Below are 23,628 nucleotides of genomic sequence, written 5' to 3'. Positions count from 1 at the left end.
CACTGAAACGAAACGAAGTAAACTCGTTATGCAAGGGACTAGAAAGAAAACACGTCGACTGTAATGGCGTCGCTGATATTCTGTGACGTATATTATTCCTTTCTAATGCGAAATGTGGTGTACAAGTATCACAAACCTGCCTATTTGTCCAACTCGATATCTTTTAAATCAGTACGAAGTCCTTGTCCGTTTTTAATCTAATTTCTCTTACCTTCTCTCGGCAGCGCGGCCAAACCGTCAAGAACGTGAACTGCGGAAGTTACTCGGTCTTTTTCAGACCTGTCTGTGTCGTAGTAGAGCAGCGTGAAGCTATATTAAGCGATGCTGGCGTGGCGGCACCTTTCAAAATAAAATCCCCATTAAACCTGCCTCAGAAAAAATAATTCTGGACCAGGGAAAGTCACATTTATAGCACAACAACACTTTTTACATCCTCAAAACTGGGTAGAATGTGATAAATAGACCCACAGGAATCACAGTTAACCACGAAGAAATAACAAAGCAGGTGTTTCAGCTGCTTTGTCACTTCGCTTAATGTTGTTATACTCCTCATACACTACTGTGGTAATTTATTTTATTTATTTTATTTTGATTGAAATTTTGCTATTTACATACACTTCCGGATCATTCTTGTCACTTATTGTACCTTGCATCACGTTAATTTCCTTCTTATAGTGCATTTTAAAGATGTTTTGTTTCCACCACACCTTGCTTGACTCACTGTGTGCATACTGTACATAATGGCTGAAACCGCCCACTGCAGTGTAATGCAGCCTAAAATGTCAACCGGAAAAATATGTGGTTCATTCACAGTATTACATTTAGATAACTCTTCCACATCTTAAAAAAAAAAATAATCAAAACCCTGAAAAATAGATACCATAATATATTTTAATTTGTTCAGAAATCAGAGTTGACATAACAATGTAGTTTAAAACATTCGATTTAATTTAGAAGTAATTATGCCAATTAGATGCTGTTATATGTTTTAGTTATTAATCAAATACTCTAGGATTGGTTTGCACTCCTTTTCAGAGTTTAGCAGCTCCAACGCAGACTTGACCTCAGTCTGATGAAAATACAATCCTACTGTAGGTCCAGACTCTCTGGTTTGGGCTTTCTGTAGAGTTCAAAGTCACATTTTAAACACTACTTTTCATTTTTAACTCCCTGAATTATTTATGACCAGATTATTTTTGTGAGTTACACTTTGGGCGTATTTTTTTAACCCTGTGAGATTTAGGACTGTGCTTCATTAAATGAAGAGCGAGACAAGAAAATACTTACCGCTAAACCCTGATCGAAAAACACCTCTTTCTTAGAGGAAACTGAATTGTCACGTGGGTTTTAGTCTACAGCCTAACAGTGAAACCAAATTTCCTGTAAGTTGTTTATTAAATAATGTAGCAGGTTAGAGCTTTATTGTCTATAGCGAAATGCTTGAAAACTGCTCTCTGGAAGGGATCCCAAAGCAACTTGAGAGATCTTGAGCAAATCTGTCAAGAAAAGTGGTCAGAAACTGCAGCAAGCCAGTGTGCAAAGTTAATAGAGACTTAACTAAACAAACTGTAGTTGTTGCTAAAGATGCATCTACCATCTTTACCATATTAGGTACTGGGGTATTGATGACTTATGCTATAAACATATTGTAACGCATACGGCCACCGGTGAGTGTGTAAGAGCTGGCTTACCAGAGCGGTGACGTCACCGCCCTTCCCTGTAATAGCAGGACCACAGCTGCTGGGCTAGGGGGAGATCGCTCTTTAGATCAACAGGCTGGGTCCCTGTCGAGTCTCCTCTGGAGGCCGGGGTTCAAGTACCCGACGGTGGGGGGCCGACCTGATGCGGCAGCAGGTGAGGGCGCCCATGTGAACCCCGCAGAAAAAAATCAGTTTTTCTCTTAACTTATAGCTTATAACTCTTAACTATAACTTATCTTAACCTCAGAAGTTTCCACTTTGTGTATTCAGGTTTTTATTGAAATGTTATGTTAAAAAATGTTTGCATTATTTTATAATTTCACAAAACGAGAACCATAGGAAGGGTCTAAATACTTTTGCAAGGCACAGTATATTGCATGAGTGCAGACCAAAAGGAACCCTTAAGAACAGTTGCTAAGGCTAGGGGTACAATTCGTAAAGTGCAGTGGAAGAAGTGGAGGAAAAAGTCAGGAGATTTTATATGGTCAAGGAGCTCTTATCATCTTCCTATTCAAATAATCAAGAAGAGAGAGAGTTCATGCTTTGACAGGAGAGAATGTGAATAAGGAGAAGGATAACTCAGTAATATGATTGGGCTTAGCTTGTTGTAGAGAAGAGAAAAATGAGCTAGAGTTGATTTTAAAAGCATTAGATATGCTGGCTTGTGCGAGCCAAACATTTCTGGTCTGCGCTTTGGAACAAATAAATGTGACCCATTGTCTTAAAACCATGTAATTTTCTAGAATTGTGGCATTTATACAAGAAATGGCAACCCTCTTAATTGTAGCCAGTTTATGTAACTGAACTGTTTGCGCCTTCAGTTTTAGTGTAGGTAAAAATAAATCAAGTCCATTTTTTAAGTCCGTTTTACGGATGAGATGTTAAACCGGGGTCCCGACTCTCAGTGGCCATTAAAGATCCCCGGGCATTTCTCGATAAGAGTACGGAGTTATTTCAGCGTCCGGGGCAAATTCCCCCCCTTGGGCCTATACCGTGGCTCCAAATTGTCCCCATGTATGATTGGCTTGCACGTGCCCTGCGATGGACTGGCGCCCATTTCTAAAGTGACAGCCACTGATCAAAAGAAACAAGCAGGGTCACAAAGTAAGAAAAAGTCAATGATTTATTACAAATATTCATTAAAACTACACAACATAGACTAAAACTAATACGTTATAGGAGCAATATACAGTATAGATAACAGATTAAAATATTCTGGATCAGAAATGCATTGAAATTTTACCAAAAAAAGCAACTGTTTATAAAATAAACACTTTTTACAAAACTTAGAAAAGTGAATTTCATTGAAAAATGTTATTATAGAATGATTTAGTTCAAAAAGTATTTAAGAACATATCATTTTCCTGTAATGATGATCACAGCTCTGAAGGTAATCACATACAATCATGTAAAAGATAACCTGAAGAAATACTTTAAAGTTTTAAATTAGTGAATATCTCTCACACGTATGTACATAAAACTTCACATGTAGTAAGGAATCTAAATAAAAAGAAATGTATGGAGCATTGCACACATAGAATAACAGAAGATTTTAATGTTTGCACATGCCAAATTAAGTCAATCTACCAAGAAATTTGTTATGCTAATTCAAATGGTTTGTTTCAAAATGATGAATTTTGAATGCTGCTTCATGGAAGTCATTGACACCAAAAATAAGATTGTGATTCATAATCTTTTCTACACCTAAATAATACCCGAAAAGTTGTATTAATTCTCATCCATGATATCATCCACTTTCTGGAGATATCTAGCAGCAACTTTCTGCAAGACACCATTGATGGCTACAGATTTCTTTTTTCTGAGTATTTGAACTTAACTGTGTGTATTACATGCATCAACATAAGTGGTTATTCAATAAGCGATTTTCATTATTTCACTCTGCGAGACATTAACACTTTGTCACCACTGGAAAAAGTGTCAATTTCTGCCTGGTATGATGTCCCCTCAAACACATTGTAATATCTCTGGAAGATTACACAGTAGAAGCCTGGTTTATGGCTTGAATAAAAACTAAACCGAGATTTTAAACATACTAAAACAATAGAATAATAATAAATCTATGCACAAATGTATTTTGTTCTAACTACAGTAAGTACTTATTAAGACTGCACATGATTATCATGTGTTATATCATTATAAAATTTAAGAGTATGGCCATTGGTCATAAAATTTCTTTTTTGTAAACATTCGATCAAAGCATTTTTAGCTTTGTTCATTATGTCATTTTTCTGAATGTCAATTGTCGTTCCATTTTTAACAAGTTTTGTACCATGATAAAGATCACGATCCTTATTCAGAAGCTTGCTTAGGCACTCAGTCTCTGCACAGTTTCCAAAGGGCCACTGTGAATCTTCTTGTGACTGACTGCTGTATGAAATGCCCAAAAAAATGTCCTGACATTTCTTGCAAGCCTCTTTAGCTTGATATTGATTTGTGGTCCAATTTCTTTCAAAAGCTTGGCAGTTCACTGTTTCTGGGAACTGTATTGCATGGCCATGTTCTCCAAAAGCAACAGCATGAGCTACCAGTGTATTCCATGTGTGTAGACATGAGAGAGCAATGAAGATTTGTTTTTCCTCTTTACCTCGGCAGGACAAGGAAGCTCCATAATACTTCATTGGAGTATTAATTTCAGGTTTATCATTATAGCAGACGCAGACAACAGTGGCTTCCAAAGTATAAAAATTATTAACATTTGGTTTACTTGGTTTTTTTGGCATGTCCATGTCTTTCCACATCTGTGCAAGAAACCTCAGAATTTCCTCTTCATTTTCACAGCCTTTGATTTGAACGACCTAAAAAAATTAAAATATAGATAAACAATACATTAATTATGTATTTATAATTTAAGATTAATATCCTTTAGAAAAATAAACCCCACATATGTTCAAGGACACACAAAACGGAACCATATACGGTGTGTTCATATACAACTAGTTATTAGTAGTATTGGTATTAGTTGAACTTGTAATTTTGAATATTGTAAGTTATTGTAAGCCCTAGAAATGCACTATTGTAGACGTATTTTTTTTTGTTGCAAATTAAAAAGTAATGTCAACAGACTGGATTGGCAGTGTGTCAGATGACTGTCAAGGCTGCTAACTCACTGCTCTGGAATCCTGAACTCAATTTTGGCCTGAGGCACCTTCTGTTTGAAGACTGTATGTTCATCATGTGTTTGTGTGGGCTTTCTTCAGGTACTCTCATTTCCTCCCATATCTGAAAGTCATGCTGAGAGGTTTATTGGCAGTGTTATCTTGCTGATCCTGACTGCTGAGGAGTGGGGCTCTCTCTTTAATGACCCTTTCTGTTTTGAGTATCTACCACAAAACTGATCCCAACATATTATAACTTATAACAAAATCAAATGTGGTAATCTAATACTAATGCTAATACTAATACTAGCATATTTGAACAAACAATTTATTAGGCACTATGATGGTTCTAACTGCCTCACAGGACATCGGCACATTCTGTGTGGAGTTTGCATGCTCTCTTCATGTCCACATGAGCTTTCCCTGGGTGCTCTTGTTTCCTCCCACTTTCCAAGGACATGCTGGTTGGGTTAACTGGTGTTAACTGGTGGTGCACTTTGGTTCTAGGGTTGATTACCAGGAACAGGTATATTTCTGATAGTGGATAGATGGAAGAAATCTGTCTTTGTTGATTATTTTGTTCTTAAATCATTCAAGGACTCTATGAAAAAGTGTTACAAGATAACCTTTTTAAAGAAGCCCAGATTCTTAAAACTGAAAAAGAAGAACAATCCTTTGGCAGTATAAGTTTTCAACTTAATATTCTTTTTCAGTTGAAAAATAAGTGTGTGTGTGGGGGGGCAGATAGCTGTGGGGTCACAAGTGTTGAACATATACAGTACTAAAATTTGTATGTGTAAAAATACTTACTAGTATTTTCTTGTTTTGAACCAAAGGTTTTTCATTTCACCTTATTTTTCAAGTGAAACTGAACATTAACTTCAGAACTTCCATTGTCAAAGGACTATGCTTCTTTTTCACTGTCGATTTTCTGATATACAGTTTTTGTGTTTTACTACACAAAAAGTCACATGTATACTTTGTCTATGTTATAAAGGAGGTAATACAACATCTAGCCTTTCAAATTGGTTTCTTTAAGATCAATAGGTAAACATAAATCAATCTCTGGGAATTGTCATACATGGTCCAAGTCAATTTCATGTGAATAAAAAAATGTTCATTTTAAATCATACTAAATTCGGAAACCTGTTTACCGTGATGATGCGTGAAAACTGAATCATTTAACATAAGAGACACAAAGACAAAAAGATTATACTGACCGCATCAAGTAGGATAGAAAATGGTGTTTGCTTTGGGAGGTGGGTTTTGAACTTGAGAAAAGGATCTGGAAACATTCCTTGTATTTTTTCCATTTCGTTCTGAGTCAAGAATGCGTCAGGCTCATAAGACTTCCTGTGTATATGTCCCAGAAATAAAATGGAGTGAAGCACCTTAAAAAAAAAAGAACATATGTTTTTCCTGTTCTATAATACAAAGTGCATTTATATCATATTATGTACTGTAATAGCTGGGGCAGCAGTGTTTAACACTATAGACTTATAAGGCTGTGGGTTGTGGTGGGTGGGTTACAGTTGGGCTTATTGATGACCAGCCTCTGTATTACTTTTAGCTCCCATGGATGGACAGTATTCAATGAAAAGGACAATTAAATCAGTCTCTTTTTTACATCTGTAACTAAGCTCATATAAATTTTAGTTTATTTGCTATATTGTGGATGTTTTTTTTAAAGATTACAACAGAGCTCCTCCTCCATCAGAGGGGGAGAGTATGCAGTGTTAGGTTGATAGACATACATTAGTTACTTTGCCGTCTATCTGTCATATTATGCCATTTTTATCTGATGTTGGTCATTAGGTCAATGGGCAGAATTATCTTCAGCCAATGGTGGGCTAATGTTAACATGTTTACTGGGATGTGTATACAGTAATCACATTCAGAGGGTTAGAATTACAGTAATTACAGTAATACGGTACCTCATCCATGTATTTTTCGATCACGTTCTCATGCGTCAAACAGAATTTGAAGAAATTCATTATGAATTTCTTTCCACAAATTTGAAGATCTGCAACATTTTTTTCAGCATACCGGAAAAAATTCTTCCTTTAATAATAAAAATAAAACTGTTAAACATCTGAAAAACAGTTAAGTTACAAAGTTTTAAAAATATGACGTCTTATCAAAATATTAACATTAATTTTTTCTCAACTGTTCTCATATGGGAAACTTTTGATACCATCTGCTAATGTAGAAAATATCCATGCAATTTAATTCATTACCTTTCTGAGTACATACTGTAGGTGATACTGACATTTTTAATTAAAATTCAACATAAGAACACTATGAGGTAGTGAGTGGAGGCTTTGTGAAACAGCCATCTGTTGATGGAAATCACCCGCAGAAGGAGGTCATTAGCTCTCAGAAGCAGTAAAATTCCACGTGAGGGAAGAGCCAACAGGATAGGCTCTATGTGGAATTAGCCATGTCTCTTGGCTCATAAAAACAGTTATGAGGCAAACAGAGTGGGGTCTCTGTCTAAACTGGAGCAAGGAGCAAGGAGCAATTGGGCTAGCTTATAAATCTGTGGGACTCCTAAAGCTAGAGGTGCTTGAGAAAGTCCATTTCAGTCTCTACAGTGAGCTGAACAGATGTGCTGGACAGATGTTGTAACTACCAAGATGATCAACTAACCAAAAGACTAATGAAAGTGAGGAAGGCGGTGTACGGATGTCCCGGAAGCCCTGCCGATGGGGGAGGAAGAGTATCCTATGTTCCAAAGTTTTGGCATTTTGTTTGCTAGGTTCAATAGCGTTGAGGAGTGGAGCATCACTTGGTAGTAGTGTATTTTTTCTCCCTAGATGGCACAAACTGAGTCCTGAGCACTCCCTAGGCCTTACCATCAGTAGCCTATGGTCACACTGGGATGACCATAAACTGGCAGCTGTTGCTGTCAGTGGTACAGATGTTGGCTGCACAGAGGCACCCCTGATCAACAGGGAGGGATCAGTCAGGAAAGCGAGGAGAAGAGTTGATTACTGAAGATCTAGTCCTCAGTGAAACACAGTGTAATGAGTCGTTGAAGTAGAGCAAATTAAGAATTTCTAGTGACCTGAGTGGAGTCAAGCAAAGAGTAATGTCGAAGGAAGAAGACTAGGGAGAACAATGAGAAAGCTAGGATCCCGGAGGGGGGCATGAATGATGAAATAAACCTGTGATTCATGACCAAAGTTGACTGACAGTGCTGTGTTGTAAGCTTTTGTGACCTCAATGTTTCTAGCTTTAGAAACGTTTTTATTGTATATACATTTTACAATTTAAGTATTAATTACCTTGTTTTTACCACTGTTGTGAGTTATAGCTCTTTACCCTCTTAGACTGGCTATGCAGGTTTGTACTTTGCATAGTTGATGCAATCAGAAGGCTTTGAATATACATTTTGCTTTTTTTGTCCAGTTAATTTGAGGATAATATCAGGATAATAATAATTCCTTCCACTTATATAGTGCTTTTCTGGATTCCACTCAAAGCGTTTAAGGGAATAGAGACTCCCCTCCACCACCACCAGTGTGCAGCCCCACCTGGATGATGCAGCAGCAGCCAGAGTGCGCCAGCAGGCTCCCCACACACCAGCTCTCAGTGGGGAGGAGAGCAGAGTGATGAAGCCAGTTCAGAGATGGGGATTTGTGGAGGTCATGAGTGGCAAAGGCCAATGGGAAATTTGGTCAGGATGCCGGGTAACACCCCTACTCTTTTTGAGAAACACCCCGGGATTTTTAATGACCACAGAGAGTCAGGATCTCAGTTTTACATCTCATTCGAAGGACAGCACCTTTTTACAGTATAGTGTCCCTATCACTAGACTGGGGTATTAGAACCCACACAGACCGTCGTGTGAGCACCCCCTACTGGCCCCACTAACACCTCTTCCAGCAGCAACCTTAGCTTTCCCAGGAGTCTCTCATCCAGGTACTGGCCAGGCTCACATTGGGCTGCCAGCTGTGAGTTGCATTGTGATATGGCTGCTGGCTGTGACAATGACAAACTCTGCCTGCTAAAATTAATGGCCAAAGCTTGGATGCCAGGAAGCCTTATGTTCTATAAACGTTTTGGTGTTTTCTTGGTTTCAAATGATCCAGGTTTGAGAAATCTTTACTGCAGTGGATTGAATAATGCCTTGTCACTAACATTACCCAGAGGTGCTTGTATCTTTGAGGTTGCTAGCTGATCCCAAAGGTTAAAGGGGCAAGTTTGACTGCCTATAATAAGATTTTTTTCCCCACTCTAAAATTAGAAATCTACAATTTTTACTCTTATGCTTGGTTCATAATTAGAAACAGCCAATTGGTAATTAATGCAGTTCACCACTTCGAGCTCCTATTCCAGAAAAAGAAGAATAAGGCCTGCACACGTTTTCCACTGAAAACATCCACTAACCCATGTTTCAGAATTCATTTGCTCTTTAATACAGTGCACATTCCTCAGTGCTTTACAGCATTAACTGGAGTATTTTTTTTAACTGACCATACTTAAAACTAGATGTGCCAGGAGAGTCCTAGGACTTAGCCTAGACTACTCAAGTCCACCCAGTTATCAAACTTAGGTCATGCTCAGACAAAAACCTAAATTTATTCTGTAAAGTGAAGAGGTAGTTTCAAGAAAGGTAGTTGTACATATAGAAAAGCAAGTTTTAAAATTAAAAAAACATTTAAATTACCTTCTCTCCTGCAGAGACTGATTCCATTTCAAACATGGAAAACAAAAAGTTGCCATCAGCACACATACAGTACAGTATTAACACATTGAGACTTTCTAATGAAATGTCATGGGCTTTTCTTAATAGTTCAAAGGAAAAAAAGGACATTGCCAATACAAATTGAAATCAATAGGGTACTTACTTTCTTCACACTCCCCATCGTTATTCTCGCTAAAAACAAAACAACATCAGTACGTATTTTTCTTGCAATATTTACAATGTCGTTAATATGCATACCATTATCCTGTTTTGAAGCTTAAATAATCAGAAACAAATCAATAGTTTAATAGACAACATGTTGCAGTACAAATCTTAGCCGAATGTCTGACTTTATTTGGCTTTAATAACGAACTGATCATTTGTGTGAAAAATTCTCATGAATACATGGGAATATATTTCGACGTAATGTCAAACTAAATTACCACTAATTAAATGTAATTATAAACTCTTATAAGAAACTTCAGTTCTACTCAAACTACTCAATTCGGTACTAATTAAAATAAATGGTAAATAAACATGTTCGCTAAAATAATTTAAATGAATCTTCCAAAGATGTTTCAATCGATTTTCTCACCTGATTTAAGCGCTTTTCTCCACTGCTACAGAAACGAAACTGAACATCTCTTCCTTGTTCTGAAGAGAAACTGTGGGTGTGGAATATGACTTTAACATGGTAACTAAGTGGGAGGGTTCGTATTTCCTCGGTAAGAAATAGAAAGATTTGAATGTATGGTGTAGAACGGGAAAAAACAACAACAACACGTAAATTAGATGACAGCATAAATGCCCCCGAACGATTGTATAGAAAACTGACTTAGTATGTTTACCTCGACTAAATCCAATGTCCAAATACCAAAGTAATGCTAAAACAAAGATGAAAAGTATGTTCTGCCTTTTGTTATGATAGCCTATTTCACCATGAAGTGCTGTATGCACAGCCGATAGAGAACTATCATTACTGCAAGTAGTTACAGATCTGGAAACTATCTCTGAGATGCTAGAAAAGTCCTCTATGTAGTCTTGCTAATCAATCAATAATTTGACGGGAATATTGCAAAGAATATTAACATCAATCTTGTAAAGGTGTTTTTGAAATATTAGTAAAATCAAAAAGATATATGATCAGGAGGGTTAATTTTTTACACTTATGAACCAATATATTTGGAGGAGAAGTGAAGAATTTAAAGCAATCTTCATGATGTCTTAAACATGGTTTTTGTGTGACAATAGAGCTTTGACAATTACTGACAATTTTTCAATTAATTTGGAATGAACAATGAATGGTAGAAAGTTTATTGAATGAAAATGTACTGTATAGTCCAGTTGGACAATGATCTAAATATGTTACAGGCTTCATGAATTTCTCGCAAAAAGATGTAAAGAAAGCAACATTCATCTGCAAATGTCAAGTTCTCAATTCCGATTTGTGAAAAAGTTTTTTTGTGGTGGTATTTTACCACTGTATACATGTTATGTCATACTTAATGTATGTAAATGTACATCTTTCAGTAACTGTTTCAGAATCACCTTTTTCTCACACAGCCCAACACATTAGTCTACAATTTTAATCCAAAAGACCCTCTTTGCAATCATCTGGAAACACTCCTATACTGTATCTATCTTTTAGTCAGAAAGCTAAAACCTAATTGGGAAGCCATCTCATCCAATTTGTATTTTTGTATTGTGAAATCTTCTGCGGAAAGTGAATCATCAGCTGGCTACACTCAAACCTCTGCATTCCAAAAGTTCAGATCATTTTCCAAACCTTTGTGTCCACTCATCTTGACTACAGAAGTGGATGGAAATGTATTATGTGTTTTCTGTATAGCAACAGGCCCCTAATTGTAGATAAATAATGCTGAAAAATGGTAGCTTGACATATATACTGGTGTCCCATCATGTTTTGCATTGTATTCAAGATCCAGACAAATTGCCTGTCATAGATCTCTGGTATTATTATAACTGCTGTCATTAATAGGAGGAACTTCAGACTCCTTAAAACACTATCATCCTGTCTTTGTTTAAATGGAACTGAAGACCTCTCCATCTTTGGTTCTTTTAACCTGTTATCTTAATCTAATTTCTAAGCATTTAAATTTTATTTTTTAACTTTAATGGATAGAGATTTTCTGTTAAGTATGCTAGAAATTATGGTAATGCTTGAAGGTATTTTTCATCTGTGGGTTGCCCAAGGCTAACTGAGACAATTAACACTTACATAGCACTTTTCTGGACACTCCACTCAAAGTGCTTTACAGGTAGTGGGGACTCCCCTCCACCACCAGTGTGCAGTCCCACTTCGATGATGCGAAGGCAGCCATAGTGCACCAGAACACTCACCACACATCAGCTATCAGTGGGGAGGAGAGCAGACTGATGAAACCAGTTCATAGATGGGGATTATTAGGAGGCCATGATTGGTAAAGGCCAGGGAGAAATTTGGCCAGGACACCATGGTTACACCACTACTCTTTTCAAGAAAGGCCTTGGGATTTTTAATGACCACAGAGAGTCAGGATCTCGGTTTTCAGTCTCATCCCAAGGATGGCACCTGTTTACAGTATAGTGTCCCCGTCACTATACTGGGGCATTAGGACCCACACAGAATGCAGGGTGAGCGCCCCCTGCTGGCCCCTCTAACACCTCTTCCAGCCCAACCTTAACTTTCCCAGGAGATTCCCGTCCATATTAATGTTTTTAAAAAAGTTAAAAAATAGACATGCAGTGCTCTAACAAAAAATAAGTAATATTACGCTCTTGTCTTGAAATTTGTAACTTTAATTTTTTTTTGCTTTTTTATACAACCTTTAGTAATAACGTGTATATTATATCTTACAGCTTGCTCAGCTGATTTTTGAAAATATGAGTTGAATGTTATCCTTTCTCTCTGTTTTGTGTAAAAATAATTTAGGGTGTGTGTAGAAGGGGCTTTGTCAAAGCACCAATGAGAAGTTATTTTCATTTCTGGTACTGAATAAAGTATCCTGTATAGTGACCTCATTATGGCACCAATAGTCCATGCAAAATCACTTGTCTTTCCTCCTCACTAACACAACCAACACTGCAAATGGGCTATGTACCCATTGAATAAACCATTTACCTCCACCTGGCTCAATGCCTGCCAGAAATCTTTCTTAAAACATACTGGAATACAAAATGCCAAACCTTGTATTCATTTATTTGAGTTCTGTTACATTTAACGTTACATCTTTAAAAGGTCCACATTTAGGTTCTACTAGTCCACTCCCAGAAATGACTTTTTGATAGCTTGGTCTCTCACGGTTTGCATATTTATATATAATATGTTATATAATGTGAATGTTCTTCCTTGCATTTACATAAATCTTAGAACCACCAAAAGATAGTATCCATTTAATTTCATGGTTATAACTAAACCTTTTGATTTCACAGAAGCCTCCAATTTACTCTGACCACTCCATCACACCAGAAACCTTCTGTGAAAAGACAACTAGATTCAGCAATCAGGAATCTTTCCTGTCCACTTCTTTGCTCTGGAATCATACAAATCATCGGTTGAGGGCAGGTGACAGCCAATGACCCTCTTTACAGAGTGAACCATACACTGCGGTTTCCCTCCAGAGCCAGCCAGCGTGCTGCCAAAACAAACACTTATAGAGGCAGTCAGGATGCTCTCAGTTATGGTTCTGTAGAATTGTGTTAAAATTGGTATAGACACCAAACATTACCACTTGGTGTAAAAAGTACATTCTCTGCTGAATTATCTGAATTATTGCATATGCGCCTGAAGTCTAGATGTTGCACCTTGAAGGGAAGGCCCATGTTAACAGCTCTATCCACTGACCTGCTGGCCCAAACTGTAGATCATCAAGATTTGAACAGTAAGAATTTTGAGTTAAAGTATTATACATTTAAAAAAAATTATGATAGAAGCAACAGCAACTGGTTTATACACAGATATTCATCTTTTAAAATTTTCTTTATTTGTCTTGTTGCAATAACAGAAAACATCCATGCATTGTTATAACAATTGAAATACATTAGGATTACCCAAATTATTGTTTATTTTACCAACATGCGTGATTTTCTGTGATTATGTTCTGATGGAAAAAGCTTTCAAAACCTTTGAATGCAAGCACTGTGAAAAAACCCTTCTATGCATTGTTTATAAAAAATACAGAAAAATACCCTTAAGCATTAAAAGTAAAACTTATTACACACAATTATTTAGATTTAAATTTGTCAAGTCTGGAATATAATTTTCCCATAAAACAAATTCATAATAAAGATACTTTATTGAGTAAAGGTATTAAAGTAGTAAAGGTAGTAAAGGAACCTTTAAGCAGGTTCAAAATTTAAATTTATAAATTTTGAACATTAAAAGTCTTTTTATTTTTATTTTTTAGACTACTTGTAAGCCATTTTCCTGTGTTAACTCTCCATATATCATTATTTGTGTACTCAATTATTTTACAATTATATCAGAAACATTGATCAGTTGTTCTATCAGTCTGAATTGTGGCAGGAAAAGCAAAACATTATTAAAGTTAAAAAAAGAATTAAATTATTAAAGGGAAAAAAATTATTAGATGCATCGTGATTCTCTCTTGTACGATTCTGCATCGATGCACAAAACAACGCCTCCAACATAACATGCCTGTTGCTGGCTAAATTCCTTGAGATGTTATGCCCAAAGAGGGGCACCTTTATGCTAAGTGATTCAGGACATGCTAATGTTAATTTAAACCAAGGATGCTACTAAAGGCACACATTTCTTTCTCTTGTTGACCCATTTCCATTTGTTACTATATTGAGATAATAAGAGGTAATGGATGTAAATTAATCAATTTTTATGTATAGTGTATGGCCAGACGTGGTTTGAAACCCACAAGACGGTACAGGAAGCAAAGAACTGCTAATACTACACTTGGAAACTTCTCAAGTGGATGAGTCTTTCTTTCAATGTGATACAGGGTTTTCAGCTCTTGATATGGGATCTGGATGATTGTTTTAATTTCATCTCGCATGCTTCTTTCTTTCAGATCGTCTTCCCCCTTTAAAATGCAAAAACAGATATATTAACTAATGTCCCACAATATTTGAAAACAGTTGCAGTACAATGATGTTAATCTGCAGGCTTATCATGTATGTAAAAAAGTAATATGTAACTTATGCCTTCTTATTAAAGTATAAGTACATACTGTACATAGGTGTCTCCACATCATTCTTCTGCTTAGATTATTAATGTAATACAACAAAAGTCTATAAACATGCTTCTTAAAATGGAATGTTGAATTATCCATTTGTTATAATATTATTATTTCAGTGGTTTAAAATCTTACCAAGTCCATGAAATATACCAGAGTTGAGGCGTTACACAATGTTATTGAAGACTTATTACTCTGATAGGGAACAACAGCCCTGGACACTCTCTTGATTTCATCATGATTCAGGATGTCCAGAACTTCATGGAACATGTTTGGGCGGATGTCTAGGATTCCTGAAACATTTTTTTCATTTCGCTTTATATTTTCATCTTGGTTCTTGCATTTCATTTGTGTCTTCAAAATACAAAAATAAATTATATATTTTCCTAAAACATTAAATTAAGTTACTGCACAAATATGTTAATTCTCAGACCTATTACATTTATAAAGGAATAAATTATATAGGTAATTCATGGCTTCCCATTATTTACATAAGTATTTCTGCATTGTTCCTCCACATGGATTAATAATGTAATACAACAAACTTTTCCCAAACCTACATCTCAAAACTAAATGCAAATATGTAATTGACAAAAATGGTGTCAGTGGACATCAATCTTATTTGTTTTTAATGAAATAAACAGCATAGAGGAAAGGATAAGGTTCTGTATTAAACAGTATTAGCACAGAAGAAGCAGTGGTGTTTTATGCATTAGAATCTTAATAAATGTCCGTGGCCTGATGGTATTCTACCAATTGTACTAAAGGAAACAAGGAATGTTATTCATAAGCCATTGACAACTACTGTAACAGTCGATCAAGACAGGTGTGGTACTGATGCACTTAAGAAATATTAACCTTGGAGTGCCTTCCTGCACAAAAAGGTGACAAAACTGAAAGACAATTATAGACCATTTTTTCATGTAAGGTTATAAAAACAATAATTAGAACTAGAGCATCACCTACACAAATAAGGTATGGATATAACGCCCTAGGAAACCTTCAATATGGATTTAGAGAAATTAAGTCTTGCTTAACAAAACTTACAAATCTTTGAACAAGCAATAACAGTAATAGACACACATAGTATACAATCTGTTGGCTTTTGGAGAAATGCACGTGTTTGAATTGAGAATTGATTAATGGTTAGTAAAGACAGAACAGACAAAATGAAAATGCCCAAACTGAGGCAATGTAAGTAGCTGACTACCTCAAGTATCTGTACTATGGAACAGCTCTTCCTAATTTATATCAATGATCTAGATTCTGGTATAGTTAGGGATGTGATTCAAATATAGCAATAACTCACTTAGTACAGAGGATGCTTGCAGACTGCAGGGCATTCTGCTTTTATAAAGGTGTATTTTGAGATTTCAGAACTTGTGCAATCTGGGCTCTCTAACTGTTGCAAACAGTGTCACGGGATCTTGGGTCGTTAACGAACAAGAACTCAGGAATTCAGCTGAATATTTAACTTAATGCACAGATTGTATGCAGCTGTGAGTCACCCTGGAAAACGGTATCTTCTGAACAATAAACAAGATTTCATAAACAAAGTTTGGGAGGAATAGCGACAAACAAGCCAGTTTCACCCTGCTGTTTTATATCATAGTCATTACTAAATTTAAATATAGAAATGTATCTCACACGAAAACCTCTTTTTATGCATTGCCTCATGCATGCCTCCTCCACCCCACCTCCACCTTCGCAGCTCCCCCTTGGCTAACTCCTCACTCTGAATGGGTTTCAAGTCTCCTCATCTATAGCCCCTTAACCAAATGGGTTTAGCCGAAACTACTCTAGCTAAAACACTCAATAGGCACAAAGAATCTGATTCTTGGATGACATTATTCCTAGTGAAATGTCTATGAATATAAGCAAATAAAAAAAGAAATAAAAACATGAAAAGATCCTGTCCAAGGAAGTCACCATACTAATAGAGGGAAATGGATAACTAGCGTTAAATCTTACCGAGTCCACTAAATATTCCCCAGTTAAGACATTACACAATGTTATTGAAGACTTATTACTCTGATAGGGAACAACAGCCTTGGACACTCTCTTGCTTTCAATAAGATCCAGGATTTCCAAAAATTCAGCTTCTGTGCTTTTGAGGATTTCTTTGGTTTTTGCTTTAATTTCCTTTAATCCATCGTCTTGCATAATTTCTTCTAGTTCTTCCTCAGTCTTTCAAATATAAAAAAAAACAAATGACATAAAAATACAGCAGATACGGAGCACTTTTTTATTTGCCACAAGAGAAACAAAACATTCTTTTTTGCAGTTTGTCTGTCTTATGCTGACAGTCGTTTACTCTTTAGGTGTCTTTTGTCTCTTTAGCTGTGGCTTTCTCTAGCCGACCTCACATCCCTGCTGAGAAGACACAAACTATTAAATACAGCGGAGCTCAGCCAGGAGTCCAAAAATTGTCAGCCAGCTCCCCTCAGGCAATAACTCTTGCAGACTGCCTGCCACACAGTAATACAAAATAAGAATTTAATAATGTACATTTAATAAAAATAGACTATTTTATTTGGTATGTTTTATTCTGTTGCCCCTGTGGTGATTAATCAATCTTTATAGTTTTCTTCCATTTACTTGCCAAAAAAATCTATACTAAACTGAAATACAGACAGACATCCTCTAAGAACCAGATGATTAATAAGAACCAGGGCGGGAGGCTGCTGTTTTAAAAAAACTGGAGCGGCAGCTTTCTTTTATTTTACAAAGGGTAAAACCATGTGTAAACTAACTTATTTTGGTTTTGCCTGGCTCACGCTCAAACCAATGTACAGTATGTGGGCTTGCAGTACTTGCAGCAAAAATTAAAATCACAGAAACTGAAATTCAGTCACGGTTAATTCCTGAAGTAAATGAAACCAAGTGAATTTAACCAAAACCATGTGTAAAAAGGAGAGTTCTGTGCTTTTCTTTAGTAAAGAGATTTCTAGGATCAATGTCAAGCAGATACACTATACTCACAAAAATTGAGTACTGACTGCTATACAACTGAAATTCACTCAGAAACAGGACAGTGTCTTGTGTTCAGCATTATTAGTTAATTGTAAGTTTAATGTGAAGTTTCCTTCAGCCACATTAATCATCTCTAGCTTATGGAGGAATTCTTAACATCAAAATATTTGGAGGTAATTCTACAGTTTTCCAATGCTTAGGGAACCAAGCTGGTTGCACTTTATAATTTTAATTGCCTTTACATTGTGCTTTTCATTCCAAAGGTAAGGCTAAGTTTGTATGAGAGAAGATTGATCCCAGTGTATAGGTTTGTACATTTGTAGTGAGCAGGAGTACAGCAAATTCATCATAGAATAACACTTTGACAGGTGGTAGATAAAGAAAATGGTGCACTTGCTGTTGAACTGACAATTTTTCAGTCAAGTTCCCTCTTTTTACTAGTTAGTGTCGAGAGCCATGTTAACATGTATTTTACTTCCACAAAAAGACAATATTACTAACAGGAAGGTAAATGTATAAAGCACAATTCTGTACCATTTAACTACACAAATAATGTGAATTGTGTGCACAGAGTGATGCTGTGAATGGCAAAAGGTGGTGAATGTAACCCTTTTCTAAATACAAAAATACTTGTTTTTTCTATTTGCATTCAAGTATTTTTTTCAGTGTCAATATTTTTGCTGTCAGCCCACTTTGATGTTTGTGGTATGGATGCAAACTGTGGCTCACAAGTTACTAAACTGGAACAAGTTACATAGCTGCTGCTGTGTCTCAAAAAGCAGAAAATGCAGTCTTTTTTTTAAAAAAAGCTTAAAATCTTACCGGCTCCTCAAAACATTCCCCAAGATTGTAGGATCTGATGCCAGGAAAGACGGCTCCGGAATCAAACAGATCGATCAGGCTCTCGGCCACTAGGTGCAACACCTCGTTTTCGTAAGCGTAGACTTTACCATCTTCGCCTGCTAAGATGATCAGCTGCAGACCTACTGCCAAACTGGGAAAATTATCAATTGTACCAATGACTTCCATCTCTGTACTTTCTGGGAGGTAAAAATCTTTCCAAGCTTCAAGCTCCTCTTCGTTTCCTGAGTAGACGGTGTCACTCAGGCCCCCGATTCTCAAGTCATATTTCTGTGGCTTCGGAAGAGGAACCTTTGTGTGTCGGTACTTGACCACCTGTGAGGATATGTGGTCAAGGTAACCTGGATCACCTGAGAAAAAAGTAAAACAAATGATCAAACAGAGCATAATGAAGGGCAAGCCTTTCCAACACAACAGTTGTTTGAGAGAAAATACAGGCTTTATTAATCAAAGCAGAAAACTGAATTAATTGATTTGTCTTAACAACATGTGTAAGAAAAAGGGTTGTCCATTAAAACACATCAGTTGAGCTTAACATTTTTAATAGCACAACAGGCTTCGGATTGTCAAGCATGGAAAAAGATTAAAAGACCATGGACAGGACAATAGTCCATCGCAGGGCACACACAAACTCAAACACACATTTCCTTATAGGATATCTCTGACCTGTAGGAGGAAACCAGAGCGCCTGGAGGAAACCCACACAACATGAACACACAAACTCCACACACAGAAAACACTCCAGAAATTGAACTCATGGCCCCAGCATCACTGGGCCACCTATAAACAGTTTAATCTTTTTTAATATTCTTATTTTTGTTTTCAAAACAACTTCATTTTATTAAGCTTATTAAATAAAAAAGAAGAACAAAAATAATGATGAAACATTTAATCTATTAACAAGAATAAGAAAAATAAAATTCAACATTACCGTTGCTGACACTGCAGAATGCATCTTTCAACTTTTCGTGTTCCAAATTCCTAGAGTAAAAGTCCAGAGTTAATTCTTTATTTCCAGAGTTCATTTTATAGTATTCCCACAAAAGTTTAAACATTCCAGTTTCTTTGCTTCTTGTTTACTTCTAATTGTTATATTTAGCTATGTCTCTGAAGACATACATTCATTCCCTTATCGCAGCTATCACATTTTTTAAACATTAACTTATTAGAAATCTTAACGTGCTTACTGAGGACTTCTAAGGGTGATGTACATTAAATGTCCGCAGAAACTAAAAAGAAAAAAATTAAACATAAACCAAAGAACCCAATATTTGGTAGAAGCATCTTTAGCAGCAACCACAGTTTTTGAAAACTCTTCTTCACAGATTTCCTTAAGCTATCTCAAGTTGCTTAAAGTATTTCCATAGATTCTCAACAGCATTTTTGACTAGCCACTCAAGAACAACATCTTTCTTTTTCTTAAGCCACTCCAGTATAGCTCGGGACATAAGCTTTGGGTCATTATTCTGCTGAAATGTTGAATTTATGTCTCAGTTTAGGGTCAGAAGCAGGTTTACTTCTAAGATTTGTCAGTACTTTGTTCCATCTATTCTCTTCGTCTCGACAAACTTCTTTGCTGATGAGAAGCAAAACTGTAACATCATGCTGTCACCAACTTGCTTGACTGTAGGGATAGTGTTAACTGAATAATTCTCTATGGTTTTACATTTTTTTAAAATTTTCTCCTGATCCTTAGTCGTCCTCGTTGAATCTTTGCTTGAAATTCTTTACATGATTGAGGAATTGTACAGAGACAGATGAATTTATTGTCCAATCATGTGAACCACTGTTATTGTACAGAGCCCAACTAAGTTAATTAACATGGCTTAAGGCAATTTAATGCACCTAAAATGTTTGAATACTTATACAATCTTGACTTGACAAATTGGATTGAAGAGAAGATTAAAAAAAATCGGGAAAAGGAATGAACAGCAAAATCTGAAATTTATCTCGTACTGCTTTTGTAAGCCAAGTATAACTTTTCTAAACAGATAAATGTAATTCTTTGAGTTACTTTTGAGTTTGCAAGCCTGATTATTGCAAGACTGAATTCATGCAATAGCGGATCATATTAAATTGACTGTATTCTTTGCTTAAATAAATAAAAAATTAAACAAAAAAAGTTAAGTCAAATAAAATTCCAAAACTCCTTTGGTTCTACAGAAACAAAGACCCTTACCTTACCTTACAAATGGTCTAATAAGACCTGTCTGGCATCCAATTTTCCACACATGTTGCACCATTTGTAAGAGATGTATGTTGGCTTTCTGAGTATACCTGCCTTTCCCTCATTTAATGAAATATTTGTACAAATCTGGCATTTCTTGTCTGTTCCTAGGAGAACTTTCCATGAAACGTGACCATGGGCCCAAGAGACAGACAGCACTGTAGGTCAGTTATATCTGTCTATCTGCCCATGCAGGTCTTATGGATTTTCTCCTCTTGGACAAACACAAGAACGCCAAATTTGTGCAGATTTCATTTTTAGGGAAAGACAGGGTTATTCAGGCTATGAAGAAATTTTTTTTAATCATTAGTAATGTTATTTGAAAACTGCAATTTTACTTAAATGGGGATACAGCAGAACTTTGAATGCTTTTATTTAAATCCATTTATTAATTCCATACATGATATTCATACGATTTTAACCAAGATTTCTGCTTCTGCAAAATACACTTCAACCCTCTTAGAGGGACTGATATACAAGTTTATAGAGGGTATAGAAAAAGATATATATATTTACTTAACTTATAGATACAGTTACTTAACTGTTTGAGTGTCAAATATAGGACTAATTAAAAGATAGTAGAAAGCCAGTAAACAAGACTATTTTTACAAATGTTTCTAAATCATGAACAAGGAAAAACACTTTTACAACTTACCTTAGGGTGCTTGCAACCATTTTCCTGAATAAAAAACATAATACCTAATCATTAAGTGGTAAAGTGATAATTAAAAATTTAAAATGGGGAATATAAAACATATTTACAAATAAATTATATTTAAGCTTGTGAATAATCCCTTTCAGATAACTTACACCTAGGAAAAACTCGCTATTATTTATGCTCAACATTCAAGAATATGAATTCTTATTCACTTGGATCATCAAGCTTCAAAATGCATGAATACACAAGCTAACATTACATTTTTAAATCACTGAATCATGCTCTTTTTGTATTATAATTTATTCTATTTTGTCACTAACATTTACTACTTATAATGTTGCATTTAACTTGTGTTACATTCTGTATTATCTCATTATAGGAGTGACATCCAAAGCTATTTGCAACTCTGGTATACAGGATTATCTATCAACATTTTTTACACTCTTTATCTCAATGCAACTAACTTTTTCGTATATTCTAACGGATACACCTACATCTATTGCCACCAGCCATATCACTCTGCAGCTCACAATCGACAACCCACTTAAGCTCAGCAGATGTGAGCCTGACCAGTACCTGGATGGAAGACTCCTGGGAAAGCTAAGGTTGGTGCTGGAAGAGGTGTTAGTGGGACCAGTAGGGGGCGCTCACCCTGCAGTTTGTGTGGGTCCAAATACCCCAGTATAGTGATGGGGAAACTATACTGTAAAAAAGGCACCGTTTTTCGGATGAGACGTAAAACCGAAGTTCTGACCCTATGTGGTCATTTAAAATCCCAGGGCGTCTCTCGAAAAGAGGAGGGGTGTCACCCTGGTGTTCTGGCTAAATTTCCCATTGGCCCTTACCAATCATGGCCTCCTAATAATCCTCATCTATGAATTGGCTCTGGCCAATCAGCACTCTGTTCTCCTCCCCACTGATAGCTGGTGTGTGGCAAGTGTACTGGAGCTTTTAAGTGAACTTTCCTCTAATGATAAACTAGAAACAACATTTTAATCGATTTTCTTTTCAGTACATTCTAACGCATACAGCTTAAAAGGTCAATTTTCCCCAATAAGCACGGGAAAGAACTGGCAGAATTAATCTCCAGAGATGGTGATACAAATATGAAATGATGCGTGATTTATAAGATGTCACCAATTCATATGAACTGTACAATAGTCACAGCCTATGTGAGTTGCAAAATGTTTTGAATTCTCCTCATAGCTTGTCAATTACACAATATACCGGAACTTGAAAATGAATCAAACATATGTTTCACAAATGATATGTAAAATAAATGAATTACCACAAGGTTTTAGATGAAGCGAAATGGAATCATTGAGCTCTAAGGATACTGAGTACCTAAAAAACAAAAAATCAGTATTCACAATCACAGACTTTGGTACAACCACGTAGATCTCTTCATCTTCCTTCATCTTAACTGTGACAAGACTGAAGTCATGCTTATTGGTACCCCCCATCAACTTCGTAAAGCCAGTCCTGTAACCCTGTCTGTAGATGGCTCTGTACTTGAGCTCCAATCAAAATTGAAAAACCTTGGGGTTATATTCGATTCTGGCTTAACATTCGACCCACATGTACAGCATACTGTCAAAACATCTTTTTTTCACCTTAGAAATATCGCAAGACTACGCCCTATGCTATCATTAACTGTGGCTGAAAAGCTGATCAACATATTTGTATTCTCTCAAATTGACTACTGCAATGCTCTGCTCCCTGGGGTATCTAAATCTACTCTGAACAAGCTGCAGTATGTCCAAAATTCAGCAGCCAGAATCCTGACCAGGTCTAGTGCAAGTGTTCACATTACTCCTATCCTGGAGTCCTTGCACTGGCTTCCGGTCAAATTCCGCGTAGACTTTAAAATCCTCATGCTCACCTACAAGGCTTTACATGGCTTGGCACCTCAATACCTGTCTGAACATTTATCGCCCTACTCCCCACCTCGCAACCTCCGCTCTTCAAATTCTGCCCTCCTTACTGTCCCCCAAGCCCGTCTACATTGTATGGGCGACAGGGCCTTCTCCTGCTATGCCCCCAAGCTCTGGAACTCTTTGCCCAAGGATATTAGAGAGTCACCTTCTCTAAACTCCTTCAAATCCAGACTCAAAACCCTCCTTTTCAGAAAAGCCTTTACTTAACTGGTTCCATTCTTCACCCCTCTGCTCTTCTTAATACCATCTTCCACGGTCT

At 36.4% G+C, this 23,628-nt stretch overlaps 2 protein-coding genes across 3 annotated transcripts; both read right to left on the bottom strand.

Moving 5' to 3' along the window:
* Positions 1-2,805: 2,805 nt before the first annotated feature.
* On the bottom strand, positions 2,806-10,177 carry LOC148652716 (uncharacterized). 2 transcript variants are annotated; one of them, XM_088599787.1, is made up of 6 exons: positions 10,102-10,177; positions 9,670-9,698; positions 9,181-9,505; positions 6,751-8,213; positions 6,037-6,207; positions 2,806-4,516 (listed from the first exon to the last, which is right to left on the bottom strand). In XM_088599787.1, exons 4-6 carry the CDS (start codon positions 6,808-6,810, stop codon positions 3,821-3,823), a joined length of 927 nt encoding a protein of 308 aa, XP_088455913.1. In that variant the 5' UTR covers positions 6,811-8,213; positions 9,181-9,505; positions 9,670-9,698; positions 10,102-10,177; the 3' UTR covers positions 2,806-3,820. The 2 variants fall into 2 exon arrangements, with proteins under 2 accessions (XP_088455913.1, XP_088455912.1); XM_088599786.1 differs by having other exon boundaries at positions 6,751-6,877; positions 9,489-9,505; positions 10,102-10,156.
* Positions 10,178-13,466: 3,289 nt separating this feature from the next.
* LOC148652715 (uncharacterized) lies at positions 13,467-22,077 on the bottom strand. The gene is made up of 8 exons (XM_088599784.1): positions 22,009-22,077; positions 21,430-21,453; positions 19,735-19,776; positions 19,479-19,528; positions 18,509-18,897; positions 16,685-16,900; positions 14,849-15,067; positions 13,467-14,560 (listed from the first exon to the last, which is right to left on the bottom strand). The coding sequence occupies exons 2-8, from the start codon at positions 21,447-21,449 to the stop codon at positions 14,357-14,359; spliced, it is 1,140 nt and encodes a 379-aa protein (XP_088455910.1). The 5' UTR covers positions 21,450-21,453; positions 22,009-22,077; the 3' UTR covers positions 13,467-14,356.
* Between the last annotated feature and the right edge of the window lie 1,551 nt (positions 22,078-23,628).

This window comes from Lepisosteus platostomus, chromosome 11 (assembly GCF_059453375.1).
Source record: "Lepisosteus platostomus isolate fLepPlt1 chromosome 11, fLepPlt1.hap1, whole genome shotgun sequence".
Lineage (NCBI taxonomy): Eukaryota > Metazoa > Chordata > Actinopteri > Semionotiformes > Lepisosteidae > Lepisosteus > Lepisosteus platostomus.
Note: the sequence above shows the minus strand (reverse complement) of the source record. Positions and strands in the feature narration are given on the sequence as shown.